This window comes from Marmota monax, unplaced genomic scaffold (assembly GCF_021218885.2).
Source record: "Marmota monax isolate L192 unplaced genomic scaffold, Marmota_monax_Labrador192_F-V1.1 WCK01_AAM20220418_F8-fsc00201, whole genome shotgun sequence".
Classification (NCBI taxonomy): domain Eukaryota; kingdom Metazoa; phylum Chordata; class Mammalia; order Rodentia; family Sciuridae; genus Marmota; species Marmota monax.
The window spans coordinates 2,056,325-2,075,712 of NW_026695150.1; the positions used below are offsets into that span (position 1 = coordinate 2,056,325).

The following is a 19,388-nucleotide window of genomic DNA, read 5'->3' on the forward strand; positions in this document are numbered from 1 at the left end:
GGATCTAAATATCTGGCGGTTTTCTTAATCAAGTTTTTAAGATCATAATTTCCAACCAGCATGTCTGATCTATCCAGAATTATAAATCAACATGAACGGTGAATTGTCTCTGTTCGCAACAGGATAAGATCTATGATTTAATTAAGGGAAAGTTCTTTGGGTGTGGCTTGTGACAGGAGATTAGGATAAACCCCAGAAATATTTAGAATATTATAGCTTGAGAAATGTAAGAGTAACATTTCTAAGAAGAAAAAATTGTGGCTTTCTCTTCCTTTTCTTATCCAAATTGTCATTTGGTTCTGCCTAGACTCAAAAAAGAAAAAATTGTGTTGTGTCTATTTCAAAGAGCTCACGATCACGGTTTTCCAAAGGTGGAAGGAGAGCTGTGGGATTTGATACTCAAGGAAAAAGTAGAGAACAGAAAGACTTGAAGCTGCAGGTTGGGGGTTTAAGCCAATTTTGACAGGTTTCTGTAGATATTGCTAAATTCTGACATTTCTGAATGATGTCATACCCCCAGATAGTTTCTTCAACTATCTTTTATAAAAAGCATATCTATTATAATAAGGTCTGAGTAAAATGTTGAATCACACAAAGGATACAAATTAAAGAGAGAGAGAAAAAAAAAGTTGTGTGGGAGGGGCAGAGCCTTATAAAACCAGTCATTACCATGTCTAAACTGTGACAACTCTCCAAGGAGCATTTCCAGTCAGACAGCAGCTTCGAGAACAAGGTATTTCAGCTCTTTCCATGACCATCTCTATGGGATACATGATTTAATTTTTTCTCTTCTTATAACAGGCATTATTTATGTATTGAGAATTCAGGTGTAGGATGTTTCTACAGGGTTAGTTAAAAAATGTAGTGCTATTTTATTGATTAGTTGTTTGTTTAACTAAAAATATGTTAGTTTAAGATTTGAATTAAATTATAATAGCACTTGATTTTGAATCTCAGAAGCCAGCAAATGCCTTTGTAGCATTAACCAAACCAAAATGAGCCTTTATTCAAGTTTGATGTCATGTTATTGCACAGGTTAGAATATGTATATTCTGCACTGGCTATTATGTTGTTGCTGAATATGATGGACATAGCTCCATATATTAAAATATTTTCTCTTAAGCAATGAAAATATTTTTAAATAAATAAAAGGAAAAGAGAGTTCTGTTTTCTTCTAAAATTAACTGTCAGAAGCCACAGAAATAAGGCAGGGATTTGAGCTGGTTCCATCCAACATCAGGGTATGTTTACTGAATTTAGTTCAATAATGGACCAATTTTGTGAAAGAAGAAATCAGCTGAGCGTGTTGATGGGCTGACTAACTAGGTAATTTTATACCCACAGATAGTTATTCATCATGAAAATTATCAACCTACAGAAACTGCTTTTAGTTTGTGGGCAGAATAAGTGGTAATTTTTGATGGGCTGTTTCCTCCTATTATTTTTTCTTAGTTTTCTTTTTTGGGTGGTCAATGTCAAAATATTCGCATTAGAAAGTCACACAAAAAATTGTTTAAAGTGCTGCAGCAAATTGCAGTCTGACATCCAGGGTCCGTGAGCAGAGGGACTGTGGCAGTGTGCCTGTGGCACCTCCCAGATTCTTTATCATCTCAGCCGAGTTTCAGTGGCACAGTTGACAACCTGCATTTCAGGAACCAACACAAACATCAGGAAGTCCAGCCCTGCATATGAATTCCATTCACTTGTCTCAGTGGTAATATTAAATAAACATTGATGGGAGCATGTATTTGGAGGTTAATGTGGTGAGACTTATTACACTGTCAAGCAATTCACGAGAGGCTACCTGTTCTGGGAAGCTCTGGAACTGACACCACTCCTTGATTTCCATTTTGCATTAATTGTCTTGGTAATTCCCATCATATTAAGCATAAGGTGTGGGCTTGTCTGAGAGTCAGAAACCGATATGCAAACACCATCCTAGATTTCTAAATTGTGAGCCTCTCAAATCTTATTTAAGAAATTTGTAAAGAAATCACTAGATTTGTAATCAGAAAGCTGGGCCAGCATTGCGCCGGATCAGCCTTGCTTCGGACCAAATAACCAATGTGCAATCTTCATTGTTATGTTTTCATTAATTTAACAGGAATTCCTAAGCTTTATTGGGGAAGTAATTGTGTAAATTAAACAACAACAACATCAACAAGTTGCTGAAGAAATTAGGTAACTACAACATAGACATAAAATATTATTATTTATTTTTATTTTATTTAATTTTGCAGTCCTGGGGTTTGAACAGAGGTGCTTTGCCACTGAGTTACATCCCTAACCTTTTTATTTATTTATTTTTTATTTTGAGACAGGGTCTCATTAAATTTTTCAGTCTGGGTTTCAACTTGTAATCCTCTTCTCTTAGCCTCCCAAATAGCTGGAATTGTAGGTATATGCCATTGCACCTGGCATCAAATATTATTTCTTTGTTAAATATGATAAATTGAACCTAGTTTAGAAATAGAATTCAGAAGAATTTTTAGAGAAGAAAATGAATCTGGGACAATTTGATTCTATTCTTGTTAACATTTTGATATTTATCAATTTATCTTAAATCCTAACTTAGAATTAACAGCCCTTCTTGATAGTTTGTCTCAACACTTAAATTTTACTAATGTCAAAATGACTAAGCACATTATTACAAAGAACTACTATTCTGGTTCTAATCTCTTATTTGAATTTTCACAGGGAAACAGAGAAATACTTTATTATGTTTTTAAGACCCAGCTTGTTTCCAAAATACGTTGGGGATAATATATTTAGAAAAATCTCTACATGACTCTAGTTATAAAATGTTTTAATCAGTAGAAGGAAGAATAAGCAATCTACTGAGCCATTCAAGTCAAACGAGGTGATGAAGCAAGAGAAAAGAATTAGTGGTTTTTTTTAAACGTGATAAACTTTCTAGGAGCTTTCTAGATTTTCTACTTTCCTCTTTTTATTTCCTCTTTCCAGCATTTCTCAAGCTATAACTTGCCCAACTCTGACGCATTATAGTGGAGCTACACATCAGCAAGTGAGGGTCACCAGGAAGGGTGGCCTTCTGAGCGCAACCTGGACTTGGAGCCTGCTCCGCTACAGACTAACTGTGTGACCTTACCTGAGTTATTTAACCTCTATGAGCATCAGCATGCAATCCAGGCACTAGGGGTGTGATTACCTCATACGGATACTATAAAGGTTGAATGAGGAGACGAAAGGAGAGGACAAGTTTTTATTTAATTTACTATTTTGTCTTGACAAACTAGAACTGAATCATATTTCAAATGAGAAACTTTGATGCAAATTTCAATCACTTTTTTAAAAAAGAGGGACTTATCCATCAAAGTTTCACACAAGACACACATGGATTAGAGAGACAAGGGATGACTGACTGGTCCTGGTGGGAGCCCTGGCAGGTAGGGGGACAGCTGCAGGAATGGCTCATCCCAGGGGGCTGCCCAGCCCCTCTCAGTTCTGGGAAGTCATTGTCACAAGAAAGTTTCCCCAGAGAGGATGAATGTCAGAGTCTTTGATGTGTTTATGGATTTTGGTAATTATAGGGTGTGGTATAAACTATGATGAAAGAAAGACAACTAGAAAGATGATTGTCCCTTTGAACACACACACACACACACACACACACACACACACCTTGGGAGTTTCCAAGCATTCACTTGCACACAGAACCTTAGGTCATGGAGGTGTGTCTGTGATTTATTTTCAGGTGGCAATAAATGGAGTGTATGTGTGTGTTTCGTGCACCTGGGATTATCCCTGCATTCCTGCCCAGGTGGCTTTCCTGGCAGTGGGGGACCAACAAAAGGGAGCCCTTATTGTATTTCCAATTATGAATTTCCCAGCACAGAAAGTGCTTTTAAGGCAAAGCTGTGGTTATGTGCAGTGTCGCACGCATGTGCGGGGAGTGGGGGAGGCATTTGTAGGACCTGGGTGACAGTACTGACTCTCAAACATAAGCCATTTCTAGGAATGGAAACTTGAAAGAGCATTGTACATCTCAATAGGAGCCAACAGGAATATGTGTGCACGTGACATATCTTTGAATATGTATGACTTTTCCCGCATGTGTGTGCCACGTGGTTATGCATACGGTGCACGTGAGTGAAGTGTATCATGACCCTGGAGGCCACCTATCTGGCTGCAATTCCTACTCCTGCCCTTTATAGTTGAATGGCAAAGGTCACTTAATCTCCGTATTTCCTTTGTTAAAAGAAATAGCCTGCCTTATTGCCTTCCTTATAGGATCCCAGTGAGGATGATAAGATTAGTGCAGGTAAAGTGTTCAGAACACACCTGTTAGACAATAAGAACTAAATGAATGCTTTTGTTACTGCAGTTATTATCAATATTCTTATATAGTAACATAAAGCATCACTGCTCATCATAAAATTGTTCATTGTATCTCAGAATTGCAACATAATTCACAGGATCTGGTGAAAAGTGAGACTGCAGGCCAGGTTAAAGCATTTCCAAGATGGACACAGGACAGCTTTGCACCATCATGGGCCCTTTGTGGCAGCACAGATCACATGACCTTGAAGTTTTCCCTGTCCTCCCTCATGTTAGTCCATGGAGGAAGAACAGACTGGGAAACCCTACCCTATGCAGGGAACATCTGCCGACCTCACCCAAAATGCCACACCATCTTTTGGATTGTTTTTCCCATCTTTATTTTCCTTCTAGATTGAAGCAATGGAAGACCTTTATGTGGCAAACACCATCTTTGCCCTCAATTTCTTCAAGCATCTGGCAAAAGTGAGTCCCACCCAGAATGTCTTCTTCTCTCCATGGAGCATCTCCTCCACCATGGCCATGGTCTACCTGGGTTCCAGGGGCAACACTGAAGACCAGATAGCCAAGGTAAGTTGGCACTGAAGCTTCACATTAGGCCTGAGTGATTCCTGAACTGAATTGTAGAGTTCTTCTTGTTTTAAGCTCAGGTCATCAACCCTAGAAGACAGAGATCGTGCGTGCTAACAAATAACCAGCTTTTACAACACAGATTCCTTAGACTTAAATGTACAAAGCAACCAGGAAACCCCTCAAGTGTAGATAGCAGAAGGCATATCAGAGTTTATTAGCTTTCAAGGCTGAAAATGTTAAGTGACATCTTTCATTTTAATTTCCACATTCATACTATTCAAAGTGAGTGTTTTGCACACATTCTCTCACTTGGTTTTAAGATAAATATCACCTTATAGATGACAACATTGGCAGTGTGAATGAAGAACCTCTCCCAAGGTCGCCCACAGTATTCTAACCCCCAGTTCGGGCTCCTTTCCGTTGCTCTCCCACTGTGGAGCAGCTGTTCCCCTTTCCTATGAAGAATTCCTAATGGCTTTAGGAGAATCACAGAGAGAAAAGAAATGCACCAGGAGAGTGGTCACCAAACTCACAGAGACACATAGGTAGACGTGGCTTCAGAGGACCTCATCATATCATCCAGCCTGGGAGCTCATGTCCACACCATGGGGCTTGGCATCATGAATGGCCAGTCTTCAAATTCAAGGTGGACAAGTGTGCAACAGCATTACTAGAGACTCTCTGTCAAGGCCTCTGCTTTCCTTCCCTGGTGAAAGGACACAGATCCAGGCAGGGGACCCTTTCTGCGGTGGCTGAGGTCTTAATTTGCTGAACTGCTTCAAATGCACATGATCATAGACTTAAGGGTTTCATTCAGCACTTTAAAATTCTCATGATCCTGTTTTTCCTAGACCAGTGAGCGATCTGGACGTGGTCATCATGTAATTAAAATTCCTTTCTGTTCGCATCCATGCTGACATTAAAATCAAATTGCTTTAAGTACACGCAGGCATTGTGCTTTCAGTCACACCAAAATGCCATCGGCTGGTTTCTGCATTCCCATGAGAAATGTACCTGAGAATTAATACATCCCTTTCAGGAACACGGTGACCCATTTAGGGTAGAGCACATTGGCCAATCCCACTGCAGGAGGAGAGGAAAGGACTTATCACTGTGCTTGTGGCAGTTTAAACATCAAGACTATGACAAAACCCTTGCTCAACTTGATACCAGCAGGATTTGGCAACATACCTTCCCCTTTATCTTCTTTCTCCTGGAAAAATAAAGAGAGTAAACTGCATTGAAAACCTTTAAAGACATCAGGGGTTTACGTTTTTGAATGTAAAGGAATCAGAAGCAACACATTTGAGGGCAAATGCTAAGTAGATGTTCCAGGTTGTTAAAGTAAAAAACTTGGTTTTGATACTAAAGGAAAAATGAATGCATTGGTCACTCTGGCCTCAAGACACCTTTTCTGTATATCAAGGTGCTTTCAGAACTTGGGACTGTGCAGATTTTATATAATCTTTTTATAAGTTGGTTGCATGTGCAGATTTTCAAATTCTAATGCTTATTTACTTTCTAAATTATAAAAAAAATAAAACATGCAGTTCCTTGCTTGGATGAGGAAGCCATGGACTTCAGGGACAGGCCCATAAGTGTTTGAGTCCTGGCTTTGTCACTTACTGCATATGTGCAGGCATGGAAACCCTTGGAGCTGCAGTTTTTTTCTTATATAAAATGGGAATGAAAATGTGTAACTTGTAAGACTGCTGAAAAGATTAGAGAGAACATGTGGACACCTAGCAGCAGTAGTTGTAACAATAGTTCCCACTGGTTACTGCCATAGCCCGAGAGCTCTCTACGAACGTCTTCAAAATTCTATGAGGTAGTTGCTGTGATTATCACACTCATTTTGCAGATGAGGAAATTAGGGTAAGGAGAAACCTTCCAGTTGGGGACAGTAGCAGCTGGAAGAGGTGGCAGAGCTGTAATGAAGGAAACTCCTAGAGAGCAGAGGTCCATGTGAAATCAGGGTGCCCGTGAGGAATGTCTTTGCAGCTCTTAGGGTGAGGCCATGGACCAAGGATCTGTGCAGGCCAAGCTGCATCGGTGGGTCTCAGGGTGGCCCAGGGTCACCCCACATCCCCACTTCTGCAGGGACATTGTATGAGTGACTTTGCAGTGAATAAGGGTCAATTGTCCCGGAAGGGAGGGAACCAGAGAAGCCATTGTAGGAAACATCCTTCTCTTGTGTAGGGACAGAGTGGGACCTCTTCTTTTCAGAGAGTGTGGCAGGACCTATGAAATATGCTGGGGGGCGCATTTTTAAGGTCCCTCAAGTGTTAACTTTGCCCTCCAGTCCAGGAATTCACCAGTTGGCCAGGCATGGCTGCCCTTCCTTATCAGCCAAGCCCCAGTCATGAGTCCATTTACAGGATCAGCTTCTTACCATGGGTCCCACAAGGAATTGCAGCAGGTCTTGAGGTGGGGACCCTACAGGTGCTGAGACTGACAGGCTGGACAAGTGTCAGTGCTGTGGGGAGGGGAGGTTGCTTCTTAGAGGCTGGTCTTTACCTGCCAGCTTCACTGTGTGATCTCAACTGCCCACTTGCACTATAGATCCATCTTGTGGTCAGATCCTTGTAATCTGTCCCCCTGCCTGGACTATAATTTCTCTGTGTACATATGATTTATGTTAATATTTTGGATGATCCCTGTTTACTACCGAGGATCTGCTTTTATGCTTAAGCTTCTTTTGACTCTTAGTTTTTTAAAGATAAGAGAGAGAATGATATGAGAAAGATAAAAAGTTCTGAGTTAGTTGTATTATTTTCTTTAAAATACTGGCACTTTTTCAAGACAATTTATGGGCTGGGTGATAATTTATGTAAGTTAGGGAATGGGTTATAAATTGTCTCATAATAACAAACATCTTCTAAAATGACCAGTGTGTGAATTAATACAACCGCCTCATGTGGTTTCCTGTAAGGGAAATTAAATTGCGGACCCTTCCGTGTCACATAGAAGGGGTATCTGGTGGCTCCCCCGACACAAGGCAGGGATCCAGAGATACTTGAGTCCAGCAGGAGACCGTCACCATTCTCCCTGTTTCTGATTGCAGGTGCTTCAGTTTGACAAAGTTGGAAACTACAGTATCGCGTCAGGGGCCCTGCAGAATCCCACTGGTTGTGACTTCATGCAGCAGATACAGAAGGGAAATTATCCTGATGCCATTTTGCAGGTAACTGACTCATTTCTTCATATTTCTTTTGAATTCTATTTCTAGGAACTTTTTTTTCAAAATCACAGTGTTAGGCTGGGAAGGAACCTAGGACAGTTTCCTCCAGCCACAGAGAGAAAAGGAAGACTCAGAGTCATGAAGTAAATTTCCCAAGATCAACTAATAACCAAGGGCAGAGCCAGGGCAGAATCTACACTCACGACTTTAGACCAAGGCAGTTTCTCAATTCTATCATAACCCTCTACCATTAGATATTTATTTTTAAACTATTCTTTACTATAGACACCTACAATACATATGCGTGGGTGGAAATTTCCAGAGGAGAGAGGGTGTGGGGGTGTGACAAATAATTGAGCAATGGTGAAGGCCATTCCCAGTTAGTGTGTGAGAGGCTACTGACTCTCAGAGATCTGTATGTCTGTCTGTCTGTCTATCTGTCTGTCATCTGTTCTCAATACTCCATTTCCTTAAAGGTCATCAGCTGTCAGGCTACACTCTAGGAACTGGGTAGCGATGTGCTCCTCTTGGTAACCAGCTTCCATGCTTATGCTCATGAGACAGATTACGGGGAGGTGTCTCATAGCTTTCTTCCTGTACATGGTGATGCTCCACCCATCCATCCATCACACAGGACATGGTGGGCTAGAGGAGGTGGAGAAGGTGCCTATAACCTGGAGCTTACACTGAGTGTCCTGTAATACCTGGAAGTCCATCTGGAGGGCTCCTTCTCTGCTCCATCTCGGCTGCTGCTGTGACTGAGCCCCGTGTCTGTCACAGTGCTTACAAGCTTTCTGATTGTAGGTGCTTACAAGTTTTGGGTTGTGCACTGGAATTCCCGTTCACTTTTGTGGTCTTCTAAAACCCAGATTTTCCACTGTGTAGGTCACCCTGTAAAATGGGTACCTATAGAAGCCAAGTGAACCGTGTTAGATCATTTCTAAGGTAACATGTCCCCCCTAGCTTTATCAACAGCTTCACAATTAACAAACGTGACAAATAAAAATTGTAGACATTCTAGTTATGCTATGGTGTGATTTGATCTCCCTGTACATTGTGAGATGATTATCACAGTCAAATTTACACACCACCACAACTAGTTACCGTGTGTGTATGGGGGGAGTGAGAACATTTAAAATATACTCTCTTCACAAACTGCAAGGAAGCAATATGGTATTTTTAACTATAATCAGCATGCCATACTTTAAATCCTCAGAACTTATTCATCTTTTAAATATAATGAAAATTTCTTACAGAACCTGAAGTTTAGAAACTCAAAAGAAATCTACTTTTCTTGGAGGTTATTGGTGACTCTTGGTTGAATCCAATCTATAAAAAGGGTAAACGTGAAACAAATTAAGTTTTATCTCATTGGCTTTAATGAACCACATCTTATCAAAACCACTTCCTCAGAGATTCCTCTAAAGGACCAAAAAGATATATGCATGATTACAGTGTTTTATTACTATGTTGAGAAAAGCTACCATTGCTTAAGAAATATCTTGCTTGCCAGTCCTCTTTTATAAAAATGAAAATCCCACTCTTCTGTTTAAGGCGCAAGTGAGGGACAAAGTCCACTCATCCTTCCACTCCATCAGCTCAGACATCAACGCAACCACAGGGGATTACTTATTGGAAAGTGTCAGTAAGCTGTTTGGCGAGAAGTCTGCAAGATTCAAGGAAGTAAGTGAAGCCTTTGACTGAGATGACTGGGGTCCTGAACCAGCAGCAGGGCCTCTGTCCAGGGGCCTGTCTACAGTTCATGAAGAGTCAGGATTCCATGCAGCCTCCTTGAGGCTGGCCTAATATCTCCCAGTCCCTCCTGTTTCCTCTGTCAGAGTTTTCCCCTTCCTATCACAAATGTCCCTGTTGCAGAGTACTAATCAGGAGGATGAAGCCAACTTTTTCCAGAGTCACTGTTCCCCACATGAAACCTCTCTGCTTTTGTTTATTGTCTATTATGTGAATAATGCAAGAGAGTAGACAGAGTTTGTGCTGGAACGTGAGGAGGGGGTTACGGAGAACTTGTAATCTGTTCTATGTCCTCCTTCAGCACCACTCCTGTGAAGTTCCATCCCAACTCCTCCCCCAGGCCTCCCAGGCTTGACAGGAAACCCATAATTTAAAATCACACCCTGGCTTGTTCATGATATATTCCATGTAATCTTTGGCATTTTCTTGCATTAAAGGAATACATGCAACTCTGTAAGAAATATTACTCAACAGAACCCCAGGCAGTAGACTTCCTGGAATGTGCAGAAGAAGCCAGAAAAAAGATTAATTCCTGGGTCAAGACTCAGACGAAAGGTAACACACCGAAATATTTTCTTTTTTCCAGGTTGGTCTTTTAAAATCATCCTTGAACTTATGCTTCACTCCCTTAAAAATTGTCCAACTTAAATGATTTTTGTTAAATAAGTTTATTCATGTTTAGCTCAATGATGTTTTAAGAGGAAAAGATGAGACTCAATAATAGAAGACATGTCCGGTACTTAAATGTTCTGCTTTTAGATATTATCAGAGTATAATATCTAAAAATTTCAAACAGGAAATATTAGAATTGAAATAATTGTGGTCTGTGCTCTCTGTGCACATAAACAAAGATAAAAAAGACTTGCCCCTAAGCTTAGTATGAGCCTATGAAGAACACTGACCACAGAGCAGGGAAGAGTCATGAAATTCTTTTCACTCTTTCTTCTTTCACTATGCAAAGCCAGTACATTGTCAAGTTCATTGGTTTTCTAAGTCACCTGTAGCATTTTAACTCCAGTCCATGATTCTTCTCATAGGCATCCCCTTTCCTTTGCATTTTTTACAAGGACTCAAACTTGATTAAATCATTCATTCTTTATTATTGAATGAATTTGTTAAGTCAATAAATATTTATGTATCACATATTATATGCCAGGCAGACAGTGTACAGAGATGAGGATAAAAATGGTCAACCTAGCCATCATCGACCTATAGTCTAACACAGCAGTCGTGAGGTTAAATGGCACAATGCCTTTGAGTGGTGGGGAGACTTCAGAACAGGTGCTTGCTACAGAGACTGCTCCTCACACTGTGTTTTTAAAGATCAAGCCAGAGGCCATCGTTTCTAAGAACCCTCTCTGGCTCACTCCTTTGCAGCCTTCTCAACATTATCAGAAGACTTTTCATTTTTAGCCCAATTAGAGCATGTGGTACAGACTGTTTCACAACGGATTTTGAATGCTTCTTCCAGCCTTCGAGCCTCTTCGAGATGCTTCTTTCTTCTCATCCCTTACATCAGTACTCCTCCTACTTTATGTCCACCACAACTTAAAAACATGTTTTGGAAAACCCGTTCAACTTTCAGATCCAAAGACTGTCTTGAGCAGGTCTAAAGGGACTCAATGGCAAGCTGTAGGTGACCACTGTTACATTCACTGAGCCCCTTTCACTTCCTTCTGGGTTCAATAACTGTCAGAAAACCATGAAACATTGAGCAAACAGTATAAAGAGAAGTGAAAATCTCCTTTCCAAATTTGACAGTAATTTTGTACTTGAAATGCATTATTCTTTCATTCTCTTGGATTTCACAAATATTCTGAGCTTCAAGTAAATTTAGAGGAAAAAAAATTGAGCATGAAGATCAACATCTCCGCAGAATTTGACAAATGGGGACACTCAGTGTGACAGATACTTACTTGAAAGTTCCAAGAAATCCTCTTCTATGTTGAAGGCTCTCGATTACAAACCCTAACCCCATGTTATGTTTCCTGTAGGCAGAATCCCAAACCTGTTACCTGAAGGCTCTGTAGATGCGGAGACCAGGATGGTCCTGGTGAATGCAGTCTACTTCAAAGGAAAGTGGAAAATTCCATTTGAGAAGAAACTCAACGGGCTTTATCCTTTCCGCGTGAACATGGTATGAGACAACAGGATGCACTTTTCTAATCACAAACTTTAGGGCTTTAGATAAGATAAAGATGGAAAAATCAGAGACAACTCATTGATTCTCCTCCATGACAAGTTGGTTACAACTCATGTGTGTCAGACACTGACTTTTCCAAGTTACTGAGCTTCATTCAGTAATTTCTTAGGAGGCAATATCCGTAGTGGTGAGGACCAGGGATTTTCCAGTCACACATGCTGGAAAGAGTCAAATGCTGGCTCTCCCACTTACCAGCTATGACCTCACTGATCTTTTATGTACCTAGTTTTAACCTATAAAACTAGGATAACATAATATCAATTTTAAAGATTGTTGTAAGTATTTAATGAGACTTTACAGAGTGGTAGGTACTGAACAAACAGTAATTCTTTTTTCTTTTTCTTTTGGTACAGGATTGAACCACCAGGGACTTTAATACCGAGCTATATCTCCAGCCCTTTTTATTTTATTTTGATTATTTTGAGACAGGGTCTCACTAAATTGCTTAGTGCTTCATTAAGTTGCTGAGGCTGGCCTAAAACTTGCAATCCTCTTGCCTCAGCCTCCTGAGTTGCTGGGATTACAGATGTGCACTACCATGCCCAGCAAACAGTACTTTATTAGTATTATTAGGTATTATTGTTATGATCGTTATTGTTGCTTACCTTACTGAATAAAAACTTATCTTGAAAAAGCTAATCAGAATACCCACTCTAAGTGTATACAAATAATTAAAGTTTTTTTTTTTTTAACTTCATTTCTTCGACACTAGAGGAGGAGTCATTCTCTTTTAGGTTTGTTTGTAAATGGCATTTTAGGATTCACCTTCACACTTCACTTTTGAATACTTTCAGACTCAGCACGTACCTGTACAGATGATGCACTTGCACGAGAAGCTGAACATTGGATACATAGCGGACCTGAAGGCTCAGATTCTGGAACTCCCATATGATGGTGATGTCAGCATGTTCCTGTTGCTTCCAGATGAAGTTGCCAATGAGTCCACTGGCCTAGAGTTGGTGAGGCAGTACAGCATCAACCATGCTGAAACTTCTGAGGCTGAACCTACATAGTGTGAGATAAAAAGTAGAAAATCTACACATAAAAATGATTCGCAGTTTCTCCCAGAAATATATGAATCAATTGATAGTCCACGTGGCATGTCTCAAAATTTCACTCAGAGCCTTCATCATATGTTATACATGTTACTTTCTTGAAGAATTTTGACCAATCTCTTAAATTTTTACATTCCCCACAAGGTGGGAAGTCACAGATTTTAACATTAGACTTACTCAGCGGGTCTTTTTGTTTGTTTTGTTCTGTTTTGCAGCTGGAAAGTGAAATAACTTATGACACACTCAACAAGTGGACCAGCAAAGACACAATGGCTGAAGATGACGTGGAGGTCTTCATTCCTCAGTTCAAACTGGAAGAGCGCTACAAGCTCAAGTCCATTCTGAGAAGCATGGGCATGGAGGATGCCTTCAACAAGGGCCAGGCCAATTTCTCAGGAATGTCTGAGGGGAATGACCTGTACCTTTCTGAGGTGTTCCATCAAGCCACCGTGGATGTCAATGAGGAGGGCACTGAAGCAGCAGCTGGCACTGGGGCCATTATGACGGGGAGGACTGGTCACGGTGGCCCACAGTTTGTGGCAGATCATCCTTTCCTTTTCTTTGTCATGCACAAAATAACCAGGAGCATCCTGTTTTTTGGCAGATTCTCCTCACCTTCTAATTGAAAAATTCTGTCTCCGCGCAGGATTTTGTAGCCTGAGCTATCAGCTTCAGAATTGCTATGTCAAATGCCAAAAATTTAGAGACTTTTTCTTAATATTTCTGTTCTTCTGAACAACTTCTGCTGCACACTGAATACAAACTCAGAGATAATTACACAATTGTCAATCATAACATGACAACTCTATTCATCATTTGATCTCCTAAAATGAGATGATATACATTTAGTTCTTCCCTGTGGTTAGTTTATATCATAGCGGTAGCTTTTTCTGTTATTTATTATTTTATATAATAGTGTTTTTTTAATTATTATTCAGTCTATTTAATATAACTGATAAAGTTACAGAAGCAAGGGGTCAGTCTATCTAAAGAAATGCATTCACTTGTTTTTATAATGAAGGATAAGTTTGTGTCCCTACCATGCTCTTCCATAAAAATATCTGGGAGAAATCATTGAACAAAAGGCAGATGGTGGCTGGGGTTGTGGCTCCGTGGTAGAGTGCTTGCCTTGCACATGTGAGACACTGGGTTTGATCCTCAGCATCACATAAAAATAAATAAAGATATTGTGCTGATGTGTACCTAAAAAGTATTTTTTTAAAAAGGCAGATGTTTGTTATGCACATTTCTAGCATTATGTATCACATATGTGTGTGCAGCTCATGTAAAATTACAAACATGCAATAAATCAACATGTTTACGCTCAATTATTCACTTGTTGTCCTTCCAATAGGTCTGCAGATCATAAGACCTTGCATACCTTGCATGTCACTCAGCATTCCACTACTGTGACAGAGTACTTGTTGGTCACAACTCGGTAATCAACTTTAAAAGGGAAAGGTTTATTTGAGCTCACAGTTTCAGAGGCTCTAGTTCATGGCTAGTGGCCATGTTGCTTTTGGCCTGTGGTAGGGCAGTGCCTTAGGGCAGGGAGCATGTGGTGAAGTAAAGGTGCTCAGTTCAAGCCAGGGCATGTAGCTCAATGGTAGAGCACCTGCCTAGTACACACAAGGCCCTGGGTTCCATCCTCAGCACCACAAAACAAAAATGTTGCATAGTCAGGGTGCCAAAGAAAAAGGAGAAAACAGCATCCCATAATACCCTTTGAGCACATCCCCTCAATCACCTAAAACCTCCCACTAGACTCCATCTTTTAAAGGCTTCCACTGCCGAGGTGGTTTTCAGTAGCACTAAGCTGAGCACCAAGCCTTTAACCACATGGGCCTTTGGGGAACACTCCAGATCTAAACTATAGCACCTCGATGCCCAGGAGTTGAGCATCATGACTCCTTTGCAGGAACCCTGAAGGAATAGGCAGGATAAAGGAGCTGAGGGCATAACCACCCATCTCGCAGAGAGACCCAGCGTTGAGGGTGAGGGAGATGGGGTCCTGTGAAACATGCTTTAGAGCTTCTCACAGCAGCAAAAAGCAGAGCAAGTGAGACGAACAGTCTGGGTGAAAGTCCTTTGGTGGCACCAGTGTCTAATCTCAGTGACACTAGGGACAATCACCAGGTCCAATGCTCCAGACACAGAATCAAGGTCACAGTCATTGAGCTGAGAGTTGAGAGCAGAGGAGATGGACTGGGTGTAAGAGCAGGAGGGAGACACAAGGGACTCCTTCTGAGGGCGCTTCTCTGGAGCAGCACTGAATGCTGCTGAGGTCAAGGGCAGAGCAGGACATAATTCAAGACCTAAGAACTAAGCAAATCACAGGTTTGGGGCATCTGACTGGCAGCAGAGCCTGGCTGCAGAAGTGGGCTGGATCCTGGAAGTGTATTCCAGGCTCCACTCCCTGTGATGTTGACCCTGAGGCATGGTGGCTAAGGAAGGAGTCTTGGGACTTTGACAATCTGCATCCAAATCCCAGTTCTAACATTCGAGGACTCTAACTGTGCGTCAAGTAGGTTATTTTTTATTTCACTTTGTTTTTCTTTCACTGTAATGTTTTTCATTCAGTTGCTATGAACTCATAATTAAATAAGTGCATATGTATTATGCAATTAAAATAGACATGACATGTAGTGTTTAACAAATGTTAAATGCATATTTAATAAATAATGATCATGATAATTGTTGCTTTTATAAGTATGTGTACCTTGTCAGATACATTCATTGAATTCCAGAAAGCTGTTCAATAAATTGTTTTTTGGTCCTGGGATTCAACCCAAGGGTCCCACTAATTTGCTTAGGGCTTTGCTAAGTTGCTGAGGCTGGCTTTGAACATGCTATCCTCATGCCTCAGCCTCCCAAGTTGCTCAATTAATTTTTTAAAGCTTGACTTGTACATTCTTAAAACTTTAGGGTATATATATATATATATATATATATATATATATATATATCTGGAGTGTGAACTCAGGGATGCTCTATAACTGAGCTACATCCCTTATTATTATTATTATTATTATTATTATTATTTATTTTGAGACAAGGTCTTGCTAAGGCTGGCCTTTAACTTGTGATCCTCCTGCCTCAGCTTCCCAAGACATTGGAATTACACCAGTTTGTTACTATATCTGGCTTCTCCTATATACTTTTTGTATCCATTTTTCTATGTATTTTAATAATTCATTCAGCAAAGTGGTAGGTACTTGCTTCCCGAATAGTTTTGGTGAGTGTTAAAAGATCTTTCACTACCACTACTGAGGACAGAATCCAAGCACTGGATTCGAGGTTCAAAGCACTCCAGCACTTTGGGGATATGATGTCATAATCTTTTGGCTCTCGAGGTATTGATGGGAAAGTTTATGTCAAGGTAGTTCTTGCACCTTGTACTTCTTATAATGCCCTTTATGGTTCTTGTTTTCCTTTCTATATTTTTAGTATTTAGTTGCATTAAGATTTATCGTTTTTAACTGAAGTAATATTGCTTTGCTTTTTAAGTTGTCCTGTTCATCTCACCAGCGGATTTTGCATCTGTAGACCTGACTCTTGCTCCAGTACTCAGAAGCCTTCAGCCAGGGCTATAGACTCAATGCTTGCACTCCCAATGCTCAAAATTCACATATTGAAACTCTAATCCCCCTAACATGATGATGTGTGAAGAAAGGGGCCTTTGGCAGGTGATTAGAGTTAGGCTAGGGCATTAGGGTGAAGTCCTGTGATGCCACTGATGCCCTCACTCGGAGATGAATGGATCAGAGCCTTTTCCCTGCCCTGTGGGGATATACAAGAAAGGCAGCCACCTGCAGCCAGGGGGAGGGCCTCCGCCAGCATCAGCAATGCTGACATTGAGGCTTCCAGCCTTTGCGGCTAAATAAATAAGAATAAATTTATTTGGCAAGAAGACTGCTGGAGTTCCTTATGTGACACGGATGTATGGATATGGATTCTACCTGATCAGTCAAGAAACTGTTCCCATCTTCTTAAAGTCACAGACTGAGTGTGGAAGGCGACAGACAGGCAGGACACCGAAGACAGCAGGAAACAGTTTTGTTTGGCTGCAGTCAGGTTCAGAGGGTCTAGCTTTCACTGTAATCAATCAGTCCCCCGGAGCCTTGAGTTCAGGCAGTTTCAGAAGTTCATACCCAGCATGTAAGCGGAGGGACTCAGAAGTTCACAGTCTGCAGAAGTTCACACAAAAAGCAGTTTGTTTGTTTTATTCCTCTGGGCAAGTTTTAACCCTTCAAGGACAGCACCTGAGAAGGGGAGAGCTTCTTCTCCCCTTTCTTCCCTCCCCTGCCAGCTGTTACCAGGGGACCCAATTAGTAACCTCTGCTCTTATCTTTGAAATGTAAACATCTCTGTGAGGCTTGGGCAGAGGCCAGAGGCTAGTTAAGAGAATCTGTGTTTCTTATCACACCCTGCATCTGCAGATGTTTCCCTTGAAAACCTTTACAAATTGTAAAGTATATATGTATATTACACACACACACACACACACACACAGGATAGTTCATAGATGTTTATGAAAAAAATAGTAAAGCGGTGTTCGGCACCTGGAGTGCTGATCTCTTTCAGGTCTGAGGCCAAATTTATTGATTGTAAGAAAGACCAACGGGAAATAAGAAGTTTAACTTTACTGAACTCTTTTGTGTTTTGTATTGAGACTCTTTTGCTGATAGTCCTAAGATCAGTTATGGTGAAGATTTTTGGAGAAGCTTAATTAAGATTTTCTGTGGAGGAAAGGGTGCCACTACATAAGTTTTACTCGTTTTCCCCCAAACCTTTTCTAGATTTGATTAAACCCCTATTTATAGAAATACTGCTTGTTAGAGTCTGTAAACAAGTCAAGATGGCAGCCTGGCATTTTTCGAGAGGGAGTGGTTTGTGAAGTAATGCCAGCGAGCCATTTAGTGTGGAGATTCCTTATTGGTTGACTGCTGTATCTAGTTTATGTTAATTAGATAAGCTGTGTGGAATGTATATATACCCCTCCTGTCCTACAATAAACGGCTCCCACTCCTGCTGTATCAATCTACACAAGTTGCTCGTCACCCCCGGGTTATTTTGCTGCAGCCGGACTGCAGCAACTGCTTATATCAAGAAGATCATGCATGTGTGAGAACATGATCCCATGGGAGAACAGATGCTTGCTGGTAAGCTGCCCAGCGGTATTCAGTTATAGCAACCTGCACAGACCAAGACAGCCGTCAACAACTCCACCGCCACTGCCCATTCTGGCTGTCCTCTTCTCCCATAGAATGATTTGATGCACCTGGAACTCTTTTCTCTTTCTAAAGTTTTTTGAATACCTTATAAATCCACACTGTCCAATGCATCGATACCATAAAAACGTTAGACCCAATCTCTCCTTCCCCCCTATTTCTCATCCACTTAGTTCTCTCTCTTTCCCTACCAGCAACACACTGCAATGCCAATACAACTGAACAGAGGATCTGATCACCTCTTTCTCTTTTTCCGCCCCCTAACAGACAACGAGATAACGTGTGAACACGACACAGGCAGTATTTCTATAAATAGGGATATTTATAGTCAAGAGTGGGGAAACAATCTAGAATGGGTTTGGGGAAAATGCGAGTAAAACTTAGTCCGTGACTTTAAGGAGAGGAACAGTTTCTTGGCTGATTAGGCAGAATCCACAGTGATGCCTTGAGTGTCAGTCACCCCAGGACTCCAGCAGTCTCCTGGCTGAGCAGCCAGGGAGCTCAGGCCATTCTTCTGAGCTGCTGTGGTCAAAGCAAACCGCCCTTCCATCTGGAGCCTCCACAGGACACTTCCAGCTAAGAATAGCCCTGGGGCCACCCATGCATGCTCATATCTGCCCGCCCTGAGCCAAGCAGACATCCTGAATTTCCTACCACAGGTTTCATGCCCCTGAGTAACACTCCACCGTGGGCTCCATGCCAACTTTCAAATAGCAAACTTGGAGCCCTTTACCGGAAGGTGTGCGTGCTCCTGTGAAGAGAAAAAAGGAAAGAGCATCTCAAACAGAGAGCGTGCTCCTCTGGATCTCTCCTCCTGTTCCTGTCCTCTCCTGCTTCTCCTCACAATTCCTCCTGCACATGCGCATGAAACAACGGGCCTGTTGTTTTTCCCTTGTAATAAATACACAGACCCCATCACTGCCCACAACACTGATACAACCCCCCTGTTGCTGCTGGTGGGGGGCACTGACACCCCACTCACTGGTGTCACCCTTGGGTTCCACACCAACCCCTCAAATACAGAGAAATTTCCCAAGTGCCCACCACATACTGTTCTAAGAACAACTTTAACAGATTGACCAGGAAACAATTTG

At 41.2% G+C, this 19,388-nt stretch overlaps 1 protein-coding gene across 2 annotated transcripts; it reads left to right on the forward strand.

Moving 5' to 3' along the window:
- The first annotated feature begins 640 nt into the window (after nucleotides 1-640).
- Nucleotides 641-14,394, forward strand: Serpinb2 (serpin family B member 2). 2 transcript variants are annotated; one of them, XM_046428209.2, is made up of 9 exons: nucleotides 696-733; nucleotides 2,105-2,181; nucleotides 4,693-4,869; nucleotides 7,937-8,056; nucleotides 9,608-9,736; nucleotides 10,243-10,360; nucleotides 11,800-11,942; nucleotides 12,803-12,967; nucleotides 13,279-14,394. In XM_046428209.2, the coding sequence occupies exons 3-9, from the start codon at nucleotides 4,702-4,704 to the stop codon at nucleotides 13,687-13,689; spliced, it is 1,254 nt and encodes a 417-aa protein (XP_046284165.1). In that variant the 5' UTR covers nucleotides 696-733; nucleotides 2,105-2,181; nucleotides 4,693-4,701; the 3' UTR covers nucleotides 13,690-14,394. The 2 variants fall into 2 exon arrangements, with proteins under 2 accessions (XP_046284164.1, XP_046284165.1); XM_046428208.1 differs by lacking the exon at nucleotides 2,105-2,181 and having other exon boundaries at nucleotides 641-733.
- Nucleotides 14,395-19,388: the final 4,994 nt, after the last annotated feature.

What these genes read in the sequence shown, in the direction of transcription:
- Serpinb2 (XM_046428208.1), top strand. Translation starts at nt 4,702, where the DNA reads ATGGAAGACCTTTATGTGGCAAACACCATCTTTGCCCTCAATTTCTTC. An exon ending in AGTCTGCAAGATTCAAGGAA is followed by an intron (nt 9,737 to 10,242) that starts GTAAGTGAAGCC and finishes CTTGCATTAAAG; the next exon opens with GAATACATGCAACTCTGTAA. An exon ending in ATCCTTTCCGCGTGAACATG is followed by an intron (nt 11,943 to 12,802) that starts GTATGAGACAAC and finishes GAATACTTTCAG; the next exon opens with ACTCAGCACGTACCTGTACA.